Source organism: Carcharhinus amblyrhynchos, unplaced genomic scaffold, assembly GCF_965287045.1.
Source record: "Carcharhinus amblyrhynchos unplaced genomic scaffold, sCarAmb.v2.hapA scaffold_39, whole genome shotgun sequence".
Taxonomy (NCBI): Eukaryota; Metazoa; Chordata; class Chondrichthyes; order Carcharhiniformes; family Carcharhinidae; genus Carcharhinus; species Carcharhinus amblyrhynchos.
This window is the reverse complement of record NW_027649780.1, coordinates 7,993,672-8,008,214: the sequence shown is the minus strand read 5'-3', so window position 1 is coordinate 8,008,214 and position 14,543 is coordinate 7,993,672. Positions and strand designations below refer to the sequence as shown.

The window sequence follows — 14,543 nt, the reverse complement described above, 5'->3', positions numbered from 1 at the left end:
AACTGCAGGGTATTGCTGAATTTTCACCCTCTGTTGCTTCAACTCTTGGTTCTGACTGAGACACTGACTCTCCATTACTCACCTCTGAAAATAAATAGCAGAGACACAGTGCGTTAGGAATCAGAGGAAGACAATTGGTTCACAGAGTTGGGAAAGGGAACTTCCACAAGTTTTGCAATATACAATATGTGATCAGAATCACTGACCCGTGATCAGTGCAATAACTAGAATCAGGAACATTTTTACTCTCAGCGTTCCAGTCTGAGCTCCAGAAACGGAAACAATGATCTCTGTCTGTCCTGAACCTGGAATGTGAGAAATTGAAAGAGTCAAAAAAGACGTGATGCGATTGGCTGGACTTTATTTCCCCACCCATTTTTAGTCACTCTCTGCAGAAGGCGACAGTGATGTTCGGTAAGTGATCAGAGAGCGCCCTCCTGTGGACAATACAACTGCACTGGGAACAGGTGCAGAAAAAAGAGCCCAGATATATACGCTCCGAGAAATATAAAGATCCAGAAATATCCAGTGCAGCTACAACATGGGCACGAGGAAATATCCGCTCCACATCCATACAGTTAATTTCCCTTATAGCTTAAACACTTTCAATGAAGATATCTCTTCAAAACTCCAGTAGATACAAACCTAACATCAATATTCTTATTGCTGATACAGATAACCCGCACGTACCTGGATACTATTATAGCAAACCTTCTCTAGACGTTTTTTTAACGCATTACCATCTTTCTTTACATAAGGAATTTCGTGTAGTCCAGAAAGACTCACAACTCTCTGAAAAAAAATTGCTCCTCTTTGTTTTCAATTACCGCTTGTTTACTCTGAGACAATGTCCCCTGTCCCCAGACTCTCCCACGAGGGGAAACATCCTCTCAGCATTTTGTCAATTGAGTTTGTGTCTATATATGCCCTGTTTGTGAACACAACAACCTGATGAAGGGGCAGCGCTCCGAAAGCTTGTGGCGTGTACTACCAAACAAACCTGTTGGAATTTAACCTGGTGTTGTGAGACTTCTTACGTCGATTGATAAATGCAAGTGCCCCTTATGCCTTTTTCATCATCTTACTAACATGCCCTTACGATTTCAGAGATCAATGACCAAAGCCACCAAGGTCCCTTTGTTCCGCAGAACAAAGACTTCAAAACTTGATGGTCACGTTCTTAACCTGGTCGAACATGTTGATTATCAGCCTGTAAATGCTTTCAGTATTGCTGATGGCTGGTGATGGGGACGGAGCAGATTCCTGGTCAACAATAGTGCAGAAGTCAATGGCAATCCACTGGAGAACTTTGAAATGATCAATCACTGAATGATCTAATGGACGTCTATAGTCACCAAATCCCTCTTAGGGCATGGTAAGTGGAAGAGGAGGAGGTGGATGTCACAAGAGGCTTAGAAAGTGGACACTATAAACTAGTGTATTCCAATGTCAATGGGTAGTTTGGATAACAATGTTTGTATAACGTTTCTCATCAATAAAAAAAATCTGATTAAAAATAACGGCGGCCACAGTTCCTTATTTATTAACCAGCAATTTTCCATTAGAAGTTATTGTACGCACTTGAAGCGGAATATATCAATCCGTCAAGCCTGGTTCGACAGCACCTTGCGAATTTCTTCCAGCTACAAGGGATAAGAGGAACAGCTGCATGAGAACACCATACTTTGCGGGCACCCCTTCAATCCGCACACCATCCTCATTTTGAACAATATCGCCGCTCCCTTGCGTCAAAATTCTGGAATTCATTTTCTGTTTAGGATTACGGGCACAGGACAACAGATTAGAAAAGTATGGAAGGAGAATTGAAGGAAAATGAGACATTACGAGTGCTAAATACAAAGCCAAATGATGCGGGAAGGACAGAAAGGAAGAGATTCAGAAATGATCCAGAATGCATTTTTCTTTCAAATTACTCACATTTCCCTAGCGTCTATTTATATAGTTGAATTATTTGAAAACACGTCTCTCAATAAAAGACGGCTGGGGACTGCCCATAGACAACCTTTCACTTGCGGACAGTATCACGCACCCTGAGTCACCGTCAGAGGGCGCAGTTGTTATATATTTCTCCCAACTTGAAATGATGGTGACGCAACCTATGGTTCCATTCACATAGCGTTGCTGTTGGCAGTAACATCCGCAGTCCAATTTTTCTGCTCCCCACCCCCCCCCCCCCTCTCTCTGGTTCACCCCATGTGCCCTGCATTACCAAATGAACGGAAAGGTGAAACAGTAGTTAGCACTCCTGCCTCATAACAAAGGGGGACCAGGTTCAATTTCGGCCCTGGATAATCGTCTGTGTGGAGCTTTCACGTTATACCCGTGCGTTTTCTCTCGTTTCCTCCCACAGTCCAGAAATGTGCAGATTAGGTGGATTAGTCATGCGAAATTGTCCCTTAGTGTTAGGGTGATTAGGAGAGTAAACACATGGGGTTATGAGGAGAGGGTCTTCGTAGGACTGTTGTCGCTGCAGGTTTAATGGGCCGAATGGCCTCCTTCTGCACTACAGGGACTCTATGATTCTATGAAGACAGTTCTGTCGATTTGCTTGTTTGGCACTGGTTGCATCAGGAATGCGGGCGGAGCTACGGCGTTGTGGGGTCTGAATCTGTATCTCCACTGCGGGAGAATATTTCCTGAACTGCAGCGTTACAGATTCGGGAGAAGGAAGCAAAAGGACAGCGGACCTCTTCTGGTCAATATATCACTTTTTCACTTTGCGTTTCCCTCCCAATTAAAAGTAAAGAATATGCTGTTCTCCTGACTGCTGTAATTTAGGATTACTATTAGTCAAATGATGACGACACTTCTTAAAAAATATATTAACTGGGCGTCTGTCACAAGACCAAGATTTTGCCGATCACTAATTATCCTCGAAACGGGCTGGGCTATTTGAGAGTTAGTTATATTCTTGTCACATGCAGGCCAGGCCAGGCTACGAAGGCAGATTTCCTTCCACAAAGTGGATTAGTGAATAAGGTGGATTTGCAGTGACAGATTTCGAGCACCATCAGTGCGACTAGCTTTTCATATCAATTCATCACATTTAAATTTAACAAGCTGCAGGAGTAGAATTTTGAATACTTTTCTCCAAAATTGAATTTAAATCTAACCACTTTATATGATGGGATTGAACTGCTTTTCTCAAAGCATCATCCTGGGTCCATGAACTACTTTTCCAGTGACCCCATGTTGATAATGATTAAGAAGAAAGAGTGGAAGTTCTTGAAGTTGACTCTTCTCAGTATATTATATGACAGGGGGCCACAACTACAAAGTGCATCTTGTTGTCCCTGAGTGGACCTTTGAAGAAAAGGCGATGTCATAATTAGCTGCATCATAACAATTTGATATCCTAACCCTACTGATTTCAGTCATGGTCAGCTTTCAGTACAGCATCCATAGTACACGTTTTACATTATCTCAGGAATAATAAGCAGGCAACTAGAGTTCACTGATCGATTTCCCTCTTCCTTTAGTAAAGAAACGAAGATTGCAAAGTATGTCACATTCCATCCACCGATATCTGAACATTCGAACATAAAAATTAAGCTCCTGCAAATCTGGTCTACCATTCAGTCAGATTGCAGTTTAACTGATCTTCCTTTCAAATCTACTTTTCTGCCTCGATCCTCATGAACCGTGACATAAATTTTAGTTAAAATGTTTGTTAAACTCAGCTTTAAAATTATTCTGTGACCCACAGCCTCCACCGTTGTCTAGACTCTCACTGCGGGTCAGGCACTAGTGCTTGAATGCTAAAGCTAAGAGAACGTGCATAGAACATTGATTGAAAATCCACCAAATCCATCAAAACTCCTTACTCCGCCGTTCCAATGACAAAATGAAGGGGTTTTTTTCTTGACATCCCATTTCCAAAGCGGAACAATTCTCCCAACAGGGACACCGAATAGAGTAGAAGTTGGAGAGCTTCCATTCACTGACAGTCATCTGAGCAATTACCAATCACACGGTGCCACTGTTCCGAGACACGGAACTGACGCATGAACATCCTGAGACACGTCATCAGATTATTAAGGGTGGGGATTAGAATGGGTGTCTTCAAATACCCGATTCCCCCTTTACAGAGCGGACAGAGACAATGCGGGTACTCATCATCTGGATTGTATGGGGAGCATTTCTAACAGGTATTTCTGGACATGACCTTTGTTTTCTTATTTCTAGGACTTGGTTGAATCTCACTATTGAGAACACGTCACTCTATTCTTCATCTATTTGAACATATTTTCCAGATCTGACCCATGGAGATTCTGTCACTCAGCCGCTGCCCTCAGATGTTAAGACAGAAGGAGACGCGGTGACATTAAACTGCAACTATGAAACTGCAGAAACTGTCTATAATTTATTCTGGTATCGACAGCATCCAGACTCCCAGCCCGAATACATTCTGAGGAAGTACTCGGGGGGTGGTGAATATAAAGCAGATTTTGCTAAAAACCGTTTCTCGGCTAATCTCCAAACCTGGAAGAAATCCATCAGTTTGACTATCTGGGATCTGCAGTTGTCTGACGCGGCCATGTATTACTGCGCTTTCAGCCTCACAGTGATGGAAAGCAGTCTGACTCCTGTACAAAAACTGTCTCAACAAGATAAGTTAGAGCTCCTGGCTGCTGTACAGAACCTCTGGCAGATGCAGCCACAATGAGCAGCGGCGCTGTCAGCCGCTCAAACACAAACCGACAGGAAACCATATTCACCTCGGATCAACTGTCACCCAATTGTTTCCAGGAGAAGCTGAGAAAACAAACTGCAAAACCAGGTTTTTTTCTGCTCCAGCTCCGCAGCAGTGTGTGTTCCATCGCACAGAAGTGCACGGCAGCAATCGACAGAAGGCCCCTGGCGATATTTAAAGGATGCTTTTTTACCCTTCCGCAAATCTGCAGAGGACCTCTCTGCTAACTTTGGGGATCTTTCTTAACATCCTAATCTATATTTATTCAGCAAATGTTTCGGAGTTTCCCCCGAATACTGCATGTACCAGAGTAGAGATGGGGCAGTGCAGGTTAACAAGTAACAGTGTAAGTTAACAGGTTAACAGGTTAACAAGTTAACAAGTTAACAGTTAACAAGTAACCAGTTCACACTGTCCTTCCCGAATTGTTAATTGGAAATGAGCAGGAACGCTGAATTTTCACGGCTCATTTCTGTCACACCAATACACATTGGCTCAAAAGTCAGGGTTTAAAAATAACCATTGGTTGACATGGTTACCATGTAATACTGGACTCGCCGGGCAGCAGGGTAATTATTATCAGTAAGGAGCATGGACAACAGTTGGTAACATCTTGATAGAAAGTAACAGAATGCTCTAATTCTGCCCATGATTCCAAACTAGTGTAAAGGGTAACCCCAGTGAAATCTGGTTTAATTTTTAAGAAACTGGGGGGGCATTTCCCAGGGACAGGGTTGGCTACTCTGCCGGAACTGATGGATGTTCCCCGCCAATAAATGAGAGCTGTAAAGAATCGCGTTTTCTGTTTAGTTTTGTGTCTCATGTGACTTTCTACATAACCCTGTCTCATTGCCTCTGTCTCTCTGATATACCAACCTCTCCTTTTTGTAAACATCCTTATCGCTGTAAAATGACTGGAAATTAATTCAAATATTTCAAGGGCTCACGAGAGTTTGACAAACTCGACAAACAGTTACCCGAAACAACCAGCAGGTGCCGCGACCAACATTGCGGAGTTTTCTCATTGCTACCCGACAATCAATGTGCCCTGCCTATTTGTCTCATTTAATGAAACGGTCATTACTAGAGATAATGAGAAAGGCGGTGCAAATAAAAAAAAAGCTAGATTTAACAACATACATTTAAGGTCACGTGTGTTCTGCGCACTTGGATTGGTTGGAAATGGATCATGTTCACCAGATTTAAGCAGCGATCCTTCCTTGTAGATCAGGCCCACTTCCTGCCATCAGCAATTGCTGAAGCAATTGATTCCACTGCTGCCTGTACCCGGGCAAATACCGTGAAAGCAAAAGTAGCGGAGCAGATCATGGCTGCATTTCGCGTTTCATTGACAGTCATCCAGTGGAGCAGTACCATCTTATCTTCATTGCTCACATCGCACAGGAAAATGTGTAAACCACCAAGGAAATTCTGTAAATCCATAATGTTTGCAGATCATGCGATGGGCCCTTCAACCCATCGTGCGTGCTTGGCTGTCATTAAGTGGTATAGTGGTGTCACAGTGATTAGCACTGCTGCCTCATAATTCCAGGTATCCGGGTTCAGTTCCAGGCTACGTGGAGTTTGCAGATGCTCTCCGTGTCTGGGTGGGGTGTACCCTTTCCTCCGACTGTCCAATGATGCGCAGGTTAGGTGCATTGAGCATGCCAACTTGCTCAGAAATTTGTGGGTTAGAATAAATAACCAGGATAAATCTTTGGGGTGATAGTGAGGAGGGGAGCGGACCTGGGAAATATACTCTCCCAGAGAGTCACTGCAGAGTCGGAGGGTCTGATTGCCTCCTTCTGCACTGTACGGATTCTAAGACAATTGTTGATCTTTTCATCAACTGCATTCGCTAACCTCCATATGCCTTGTGCAAACATAATTGGAGCAGCACTGGTAAACTTACTCCCAGCAATGTAGCTCAAACATTTATTTATTCTTTATTGAATTTTCTGTCATCTATCTGAATCACTCAAACATTCTGGTTCACTGCTACCATTCAGTACACATGTCACTGAATCAAGTCGCTAGTTGTTTTCCGTCTAGCATTTATTCATCTCGAACCTCTTAATGAGTAAGTATGATCTGTGTTGCCGAATATTCCCCTCCAGTTATTTCTCTAATCTCATCTGCTTTCTTCCAGATTACAAGATACAATAGCAAATCTTCCCATGTTGGTATTTTTTCCAACATTTTGGATTATATCAGCATCTGAAATTAATCGTAGGAAGCTATTCGGTTGCAGCCTTTACCGACGTCTTGCATGGAATGAATACGAGACAATAAAAATCTCCATTACTCTCATTGCATAATTTGTCTGCATATTTCTCCCACTATCTGCCTTCCCGGTATAGGGACATGGTGAGGGACACCATAAGTTCAGAGATAGGGTTGGCGAGGTGAAGAGCTGTAGGGTGACACCAAGAAATACAGAGTCAGAAAGATACTGAGAAAGAAACTCCTGATATTGAGTTTGATGTTATGGTTAAAACTGTACTCAGTGTAAACGTTTCCATTCCATCTTCTGATTCGGATTCGCACTCTGTCTCTCAAGGGTAATAAAGAAAGACTTCCATTTATATACCGCCGTTCATGACATCAGGACTTCACGAAGAGCTTTACAGCCAAAGGAATCTTTGAGTTTTCATCACTGACTTAATACAGGAGACGGGGAAGTTAATTGGCCCGCATCAAACTCCACAAAGAACAAAGTGATGATCAAGTCACTGATTTTAGTGGTTTTGATTGGAGGGCTGATGGAAAGTGACATCTGTCAGAAAACCTGTCATTCTGTCATCTAAGTTGCCATTTCCGCTCATCGGTCGCACAGATATACATTCAAGTTCACATTTCAGGTTTTGGTTCATTTAGTCCCACTGTTGAGTTGGAGGGTGGGTGGTGCAGGATTTATAAACCTATTACTCAGGGTCTGAACCTGTATTGCTGCTGTGTTCTGTATTCTGATATCATGCAGCATTTTCTCTGTTTGACATCGATATTCATCCTTCTTATTCAGGCCAGTGAGGAAACGGAGGCAGTGTTTCAGGATCCACCGAGTATCAGAGTGAGTTACGGAGAGAGTGTGAAGCTAAACTGCAATTATTCGACATCACATCCTTCTCCTGTTTTCTTCTGGTATATTCAGCACCCAGAGCAACATCCTCAATATCTATTGGAAAAAACGAGTACTGGAAACAATGTGACTGCCTTTGGGAAGCGGCTGCTTTATGCTACTTTAGATAACACAGCAAGAACTGTTCCTTTAACCATTCGCTATGCGCAGTTCTCTGACAGTGCGGTGTATCACTGTGTATTGGGACACACAGCATTACTAGGTCAGTAGAGACCCGTACAAAAAGTGCTCCTTCGTTCTAATATGAGGTTCTGACTCCACACAAGTTGTGATATTTTGCAACCGCCGAGCAATGTGATGTACATTCTATTAAACACATCCAACGGTTAAAGTGTCTGTATCTGCTTCAGTATCTCTTCGGTTAGGCTTTCTCCAGCTGCTCAGACTCTTTCAGGAGAGCAAGCCGTTGAGCACCGAATTCCATCCAGCTGAGAGAACAACAGAGTGAAAATCGAGAGGCAGAACTGGAGAAAACCCATACGCAGAAAGAATAGAAAGTGAAAGTGGGACATACAGACACAACACACACACACATACACACACACAACACATACAAACACAACACACACACATACACACACAACACAACACACACACACACATACACACACAACACAACACACACGCAACACCACACACAAACACACACACACAACACAACGCAAACACACACACACACACATACACACACACACACAAACACACACAAACAGATGCACACACAACACTACACATACACAACACACACAAACACACACAACACAACACACACAAACAGATGCACACACAACACTACACACATGCGCTCGCACGTGCGCGCGCACACAATACAACACACACAATAATCCAGCTCTGTTTGTGTTCAATGCCAATCCAGAAGATGATAATATTCGGGGATAATTAACACCATTGCATATCAACGTGAGTTGAGACCGAATTCAATGCGTTTGATAGGGGGGGGTCAAAACGGGAGTGTGAGAAATAAAAACTAAGAATGAAGGACCGAGTGAGGAAGAGAGAAAGACAAACAGCAGTCAGGCATACAGGAACCACATAACGATATTCGCTGAAAGAGTCAGTAATGTGAATCTTTTTAATATCATCAACACAACTGAATTCCTTTTGAAGTGGTCTCCCTTTGTCTCTCCACCACCTTCTCCTCCCCATAAATGCTCATGGAGGAGAAATTCATGACCTTTGTCACTACGATTGAGAGAATCTGCTGCTTCCCTCCCTTCCTCTAACCCACTGGAACAAACCCCCTTTAACTCTCCCCTTTGTCTGAACTCATCTCTTTCTCCAGTTTCTCTCTTGCCTCCCCTCATATCCTCTTGAGCTCATCTTATCCATGAGACTCACAACCTGATCCCTCAATCCTATTCCCACTGAACTACTGACAGCACGACTTCTTCATATTAGCTGCAAAAATCCCTCCACACTCGGATCAGATGAATGGTCTTTCCCCAGTATGGGTTCGCTGGTGTCTCATCAGGTAGGATGACCGAGTGAAACTCTTCCCACACTCACAGCAGGTGAATGGCCTTTCCCCAGTATTAATGTGCTGGTGTGACACCAGGTTGGATGATCCAGTGAATCCCTTCCCGTACTAAGAGCAGGTGAATGGCCTCTCCCTGGTGTGAACTCGCTGATGTAACACTAGGCTGAATGACTGAGTGAATCCCTTTCCACACTCGGAACAGGTGAACGGTCTCTCCACAGTGTGAACTTGCTGGTATAACACCAGGCTGGATGACTGGGTAAATCCCTTTCAACAATCGGAACAGATGAATGGCCTCTCTCCAGTGTGAACTCACCGATGAGTTTCCAGCTGGGATGGGTAACTGAACTCCTTCCCACTGTTCACACATTTCTGCAGTTTTTCTCATGGAGTGATTGCACTTATGTTTCCACAGGGCAGGCGACCAGCTGAACCTTGTCCACATCCAGAGCCCATGTATGGCTTCTCTCCACTGTGAACGGTGCATTTGCCTTCCATGTTCAGAATTCAGTCATGATAAATTGGGTGACTCTGTCAGATTCTGATATGATATTTATTTACAGTTTTCTGACATCAAATCGTCTCCTGTGAAATTGAGTTGAAACAGGGAAAAAAGGGGATTGAGAGAGAGCTCAGAGACAGGTTATAAATATAATTCAGACTGAAGCAACAATAAAAAAGACCCACACAGGAGGCCAGGGACCGAATTCTGCATCAAACATGCAGCCCGATTCAAACCTGCTCCTAACTAGTCAGCCTGTGTCTCTAATCTTAGAACAATAAAACAGAAACAAAACTCTGACCAGATTGTATCTGAAATAAAGAGAATAAACCCTGGAAATAATCAGCATGTCAGGCAGCCTTTGGGGAGTGACAAATGGAATTGAGGGCTCAGGTTGCTGTTTACAATGAAACATTTAGGATCAGGCACTGACTAATGGCAGTCACAATTCCCACAATGCTCTGTGCCCCAGAAACCCCTCTATTCAAAAGTTGTTGCCCGTAATTCACTAATCATAGAGTCTTTACGGTGCAGAAGGAGGCCATTTGACCCATTCAGCATGTACTGATCCTGCGATAGAGCATCTTTCTCAGGCATATCCCCTAAACCTATAACCACATGCATTTACTCAGCTAATCCCCCTGTTGTTATTGATGTGGATCATTCAGAAACAATGGACTCTGATGATGTCATCCAGTCCTGCTGAGATGATGTCATAGAGACTATTACATCACAGTGGAGCCTTAGTGATGAAAACAGTTGTGTTCCAGATGCAGCAAGTCCATTACTGATAGATCTGGAAATAGAATTACTGGGTCACAGAGCAAAATATTAGGATGGATGGCCAAAACCTTGTTTGGAGAGGCAGATCTTAACAAACACCTTTAATCTGGACAGTTAGGGAGGGAGCTTCAGAATCTCATATCCAGGCCTTGTTACATTCACTCAAAATATTTTACAGAAATTATAAGTTATAATGATCACGAAGGTTTGAAAAGAATTCATCTCTTCTCTTTGGAACAATGTTGACCCCATTTTCTGTCTCAATCTGTTTCTCTTTGTCTCAGTTTACGAACCTCCATCCCATTCACTCTCACAGTCTCTGTTCCTATTTTACTTTGGTCTCTGTCTGCAATAATCACAATGGCTGCTGGTGATTCTCTGACTACAATCAGATAAGAAATTCATCCAAAGTGTGCAGTCCCACCCAGCTGGACAACAATGGTCAGGCAATGGAGGAAGATGGTTTGGTCAATGGTGTCAATAACTGCAGACTGGCTGAGAAGGACAGTGACAGAAAACTTACCTCAGTCATATTCACAGTGTAATTTGTGACTTTGGTAAGAGCTGGTTTAATACTGTGTGACAGACAAATGTAATCAGAGGGATTCACACAGGGAATTTCAGGACACATGGGCAGAGATTTGGGAGATGGCAGGGATTTTGAAAGTCATAATGAGAGATGGGCAGGAAGGGAACAAAAACACTGGGGTCAAGAATGGGCTCATGGGAGGAAGGAAAGCAACAGAGGCAGCTTTTTATGAGCTTTTTATAACCTCATAAGAGGTTATTGCAGAAGGTCAGGGGACTTGGAGTTGGGGGTAGGGTGTTAGCGTGGATAGAGGATTGGTTGTCAAATAGGAGGCAGAGAGTGGGGGTCAACGGGTGCTATTCAGATTGGCGGATGGTGACTAGTGGAGTGCCCCAGGGGTCGGAGCTGGGGCCTCAGCTATTTACCATTTATATAGATGATCTGGAGGAGGGAACTGAGTGTAGGGTGTCGAAATTTGCGGATGACACCAAGATTGGGGGAACGGCAAATTGTGCGGAGGGTGTGGAGAGTCTGCAGAAGGATCTAGATAGGCTGGGCGAATGGGCCAGGAAATGGCAAATGGAATTTAATGTTGGCAAGTGTGAGGTGGTCCACTTTGGTAGGAAGAATGGTAGGAAGGACTATTACTTACGGGGCGAAAAACTGCAGCAGGCGACGGTGCAGAGGGACCTCGGGGTCCTTGTGCATGAGTCGCAAAAACCCAGCTTGCAGGTGCAGCAGGTGGTCAGGAAGGCGAATGGGATGCTGGCCTTCATAGCGAAGGGGATTGAATATAAAAGTAGGGAGGTCTTGCTGCAGCTGTATAGGGCATGGGTGAGGCCGCAGCTGGAGTACTGTGTGCAGTTTTGGGCGCCGCACCTGCGCAACGATATTTTGGCCTTGGAGGGAGTGCAGAGGAGGTTTACTAGGCTGATACCGGAGTTGAGGGGGTTGAACTATGAGGAGAGGCTGAATAAACTAGGCTTGTACTCGTTGGAGTTTAGAAGAATGAGGGGAGATCTCATTGAGACGTATAAGATGATGAATGGGATGGATAGGATAGAGGTGGAGAGACTCTTCCCACTGAAAAAAGACAGTAGGACTAGGGGGCACAGCCTCAAGATAAAGGGGGGGCATTTTAGAACGGAGTTGAGGAGGAACTTCTTCACTCAAAGGGTGGTGAATCTCTGGAATTCTCTACCCATTGAAGTGGTGGAGGCTGCCTCGCTAAATATTTTCAAGAAGCGGGTTGATGGGTTTTTGATAAGAGAGGGGATTAAGGGTTATGGGGAGAGGGCCGGAAAGTGGAACTGAGCCACGACAGATCAGCCATGATCTTATTGAATGGCGGGGCAGGCTCAAAGGGCCAGATGGCCTACTCCTGCTCCTATTTCTTATGTTCTTATGTTTATTCATTTTTCATTTGTGGGGCATGGATGTTGTTGCATGGCCAGCATTTATTGCAAGTTGCCCTTGAGAAGCTGGTGGTGAGCTGCCTTCTTGAACAACTGAGTGGCTTGCTTGGCCATTTTTGAGTCAACCACATTGCCGTGGCTCTGAAGTCTCATGTAGGCCAGATCATGGCAAAGATGGCAGATCTCCTCCCCTTAAAGGACATCATTGAACCAGATGGATTTTTGTGACAATTGTTTCATGATCGTCAGTTTCTAGATTTTTTTTTACTGAATTCAAATTTCACCATCTGCCCTGGTGGGATTCAAACCTGGGTACCCAGAACATTAGCTGAGTTTCTGGATTAAGCGTCTAGTGTTAATACCACTAGGCCATCACCTCCCCTCACTCTTAGTGACAAAGAAGCTCCATGTACTCCTGACACTTGTTGTTGGAGGTGAGGATGGAGAAGACAGGGGAGAGGAAGAGCCCTTCAAATGGATCCAAAGTGACTTACAGACAATAAATAGATGCAACAGTTTGTTCAATATAAAAATGGTAATATAAAACTGATTTATTTGACTTTTAGCCACAATATTCACCCAACTAACTGGCTGGAGCTTATTAACATCAACCAAAAGACCCCAACAAGCATAATCCTGGATGTCATTGACTGCAAAATCCAATCATTGTAATTGCTTGTGAGCTTGTTGGTGTCTCATCAGTACAGAAAAATAAGCAAATCCCTTCCCACATTCAGCACATATAAATGGCTTCTCCCCAGTGTGAACTCGCTGGTGTGTCAGCAGGTTCGATGACTGAGTGAAACCCTTCCCACACACAGAGCAGGTGAACGGTCTCTCCCCACTGTGAACGTGCTGGTGCATCAGAAGTTTGGACGAGGAAGGGAATCCCTTCCCACACTCAGAGCAGGTGAATGGTTTCCCCCCAGTTTGAACACACTGGTGTGTCAGAAGGATGGATGGCTGAGTAAATCCCTTGCCACACTCAGGGCTGGTGAACAGCCTCTCCCCAGTGTGAATTTGCTGGTGTACAGTGAGGTGAGACGATCGCTTGAACGCAGTCCCACAGTGAGAGCATCTGAACGGTCTCTCATCAGTGTGAACAGGTTGATGCTGCATCAAGTCCTGGGAACTTTTAAAGCGCTTTCCACAGTCTGGACACGTAAAAGGTCTCTCATCAGTGTGAACTCGCTGGTGCGTCTGCAGTTTGTATTGCTGAGTAAATCCTTTCCCACACATGGAACAGGTGAATGGCCTCTCATTGCGGTGAGCACGTTGATGGCGCATCAGTTCCCCAGAACATTTGTAACACTTCCCACAGTCTGAGCATTTAAATGGTCTCTCCTCAGTGTGAACTCGCTGGTGATTCAACAGGGTGGATGACTGAATGAATCCCTTCCCACACACAGAACAGGTGAACGGCCTTTCCCCAGTGTGAAGTCGCTGATGTATCAGAAGGTAGGATTGACGAGTGAATCCCTTTCCACACTCGAAGCAGGTGAATGGTTTCTCCCCAGTGTGACTGAGCCAATGACTTTCCAGGCCAGATGGGGATTTGAATCCCTTCCCACAATCCCTGCATTTCCATGGTTTCTTCCTGGATCGACTGCATTTGTGTTTCAACAGGGCAGATGATTGGCTGAAGCCTTGTTCACACAAAGAGCACGTGTACGGTTCCTCCCCATTGTAAATGGTGCTTTCTCCTTCCATGTTCAAAATCAAATGATATTCAAGTTATGATAAATTGGAAAAATCCATCAGATTCTGATGTGATGTTTCATTTCAGTTTCCCAACTGCAAATCCTGCACTTTTAAAACCCTGTATAACTGTTTCAAAACAGAAAATAAAGGAGTGAGAGAGAACTAATAAAAACACAGTCAGTTTGTGAAATTGAGCTGAATTAATCTGGTCATTTGTACGTCCGTCACTGGGAAAAAGTGACAATGAAAACTGTTGGATTGT

The 14,543-nt window shown here is 44.1% G+C and overlaps 1 protein-coding gene and 1 gene segment (V, D, J or C); one reads left to right on the top strand and one right to left on the bottom strand.

Moving 5' to 3' along the window:
• The first annotated feature begins 407 nt into the window (after window positions 1–407).
• Window positions 408–4,687, top strand: LOC145363596 (T cell receptor alpha variable 38-2/delta variable 8-like). The segment is given in 2 exon segments: window positions 408–414; window positions 4,275–4,687. Coding segments are annotated over 2 exon segments (420 nt in total).
• Window positions 4,688–13,167: 8,480 nt separating this feature from the next.
• Window positions 13,168–14,290, bottom strand: LOC145363671 (uncharacterized). The gene has a single exon (XM_080218887.1). It carries the CDS (start codon window positions 14,288–14,290, stop codon window positions 13,244–13,246), a length of 1,047 nt encoding a protein of 348 aa, XP_080075013.1. The 3' UTR covers window positions 13,168–13,243.
• Between the last annotated feature and the right edge of the window lie 253 nt (window positions 14,291–14,543).

Bases quoted from the DNA above. Each gene is read 5' to 3' on its own strand.
- LOC145363671 (XM_080218887.1), bottom strand. From the start codon at position 14,290: ATGGAAGGAGAAAGCACCATTTACAATGGGGAGGAACCGTACACGTGC.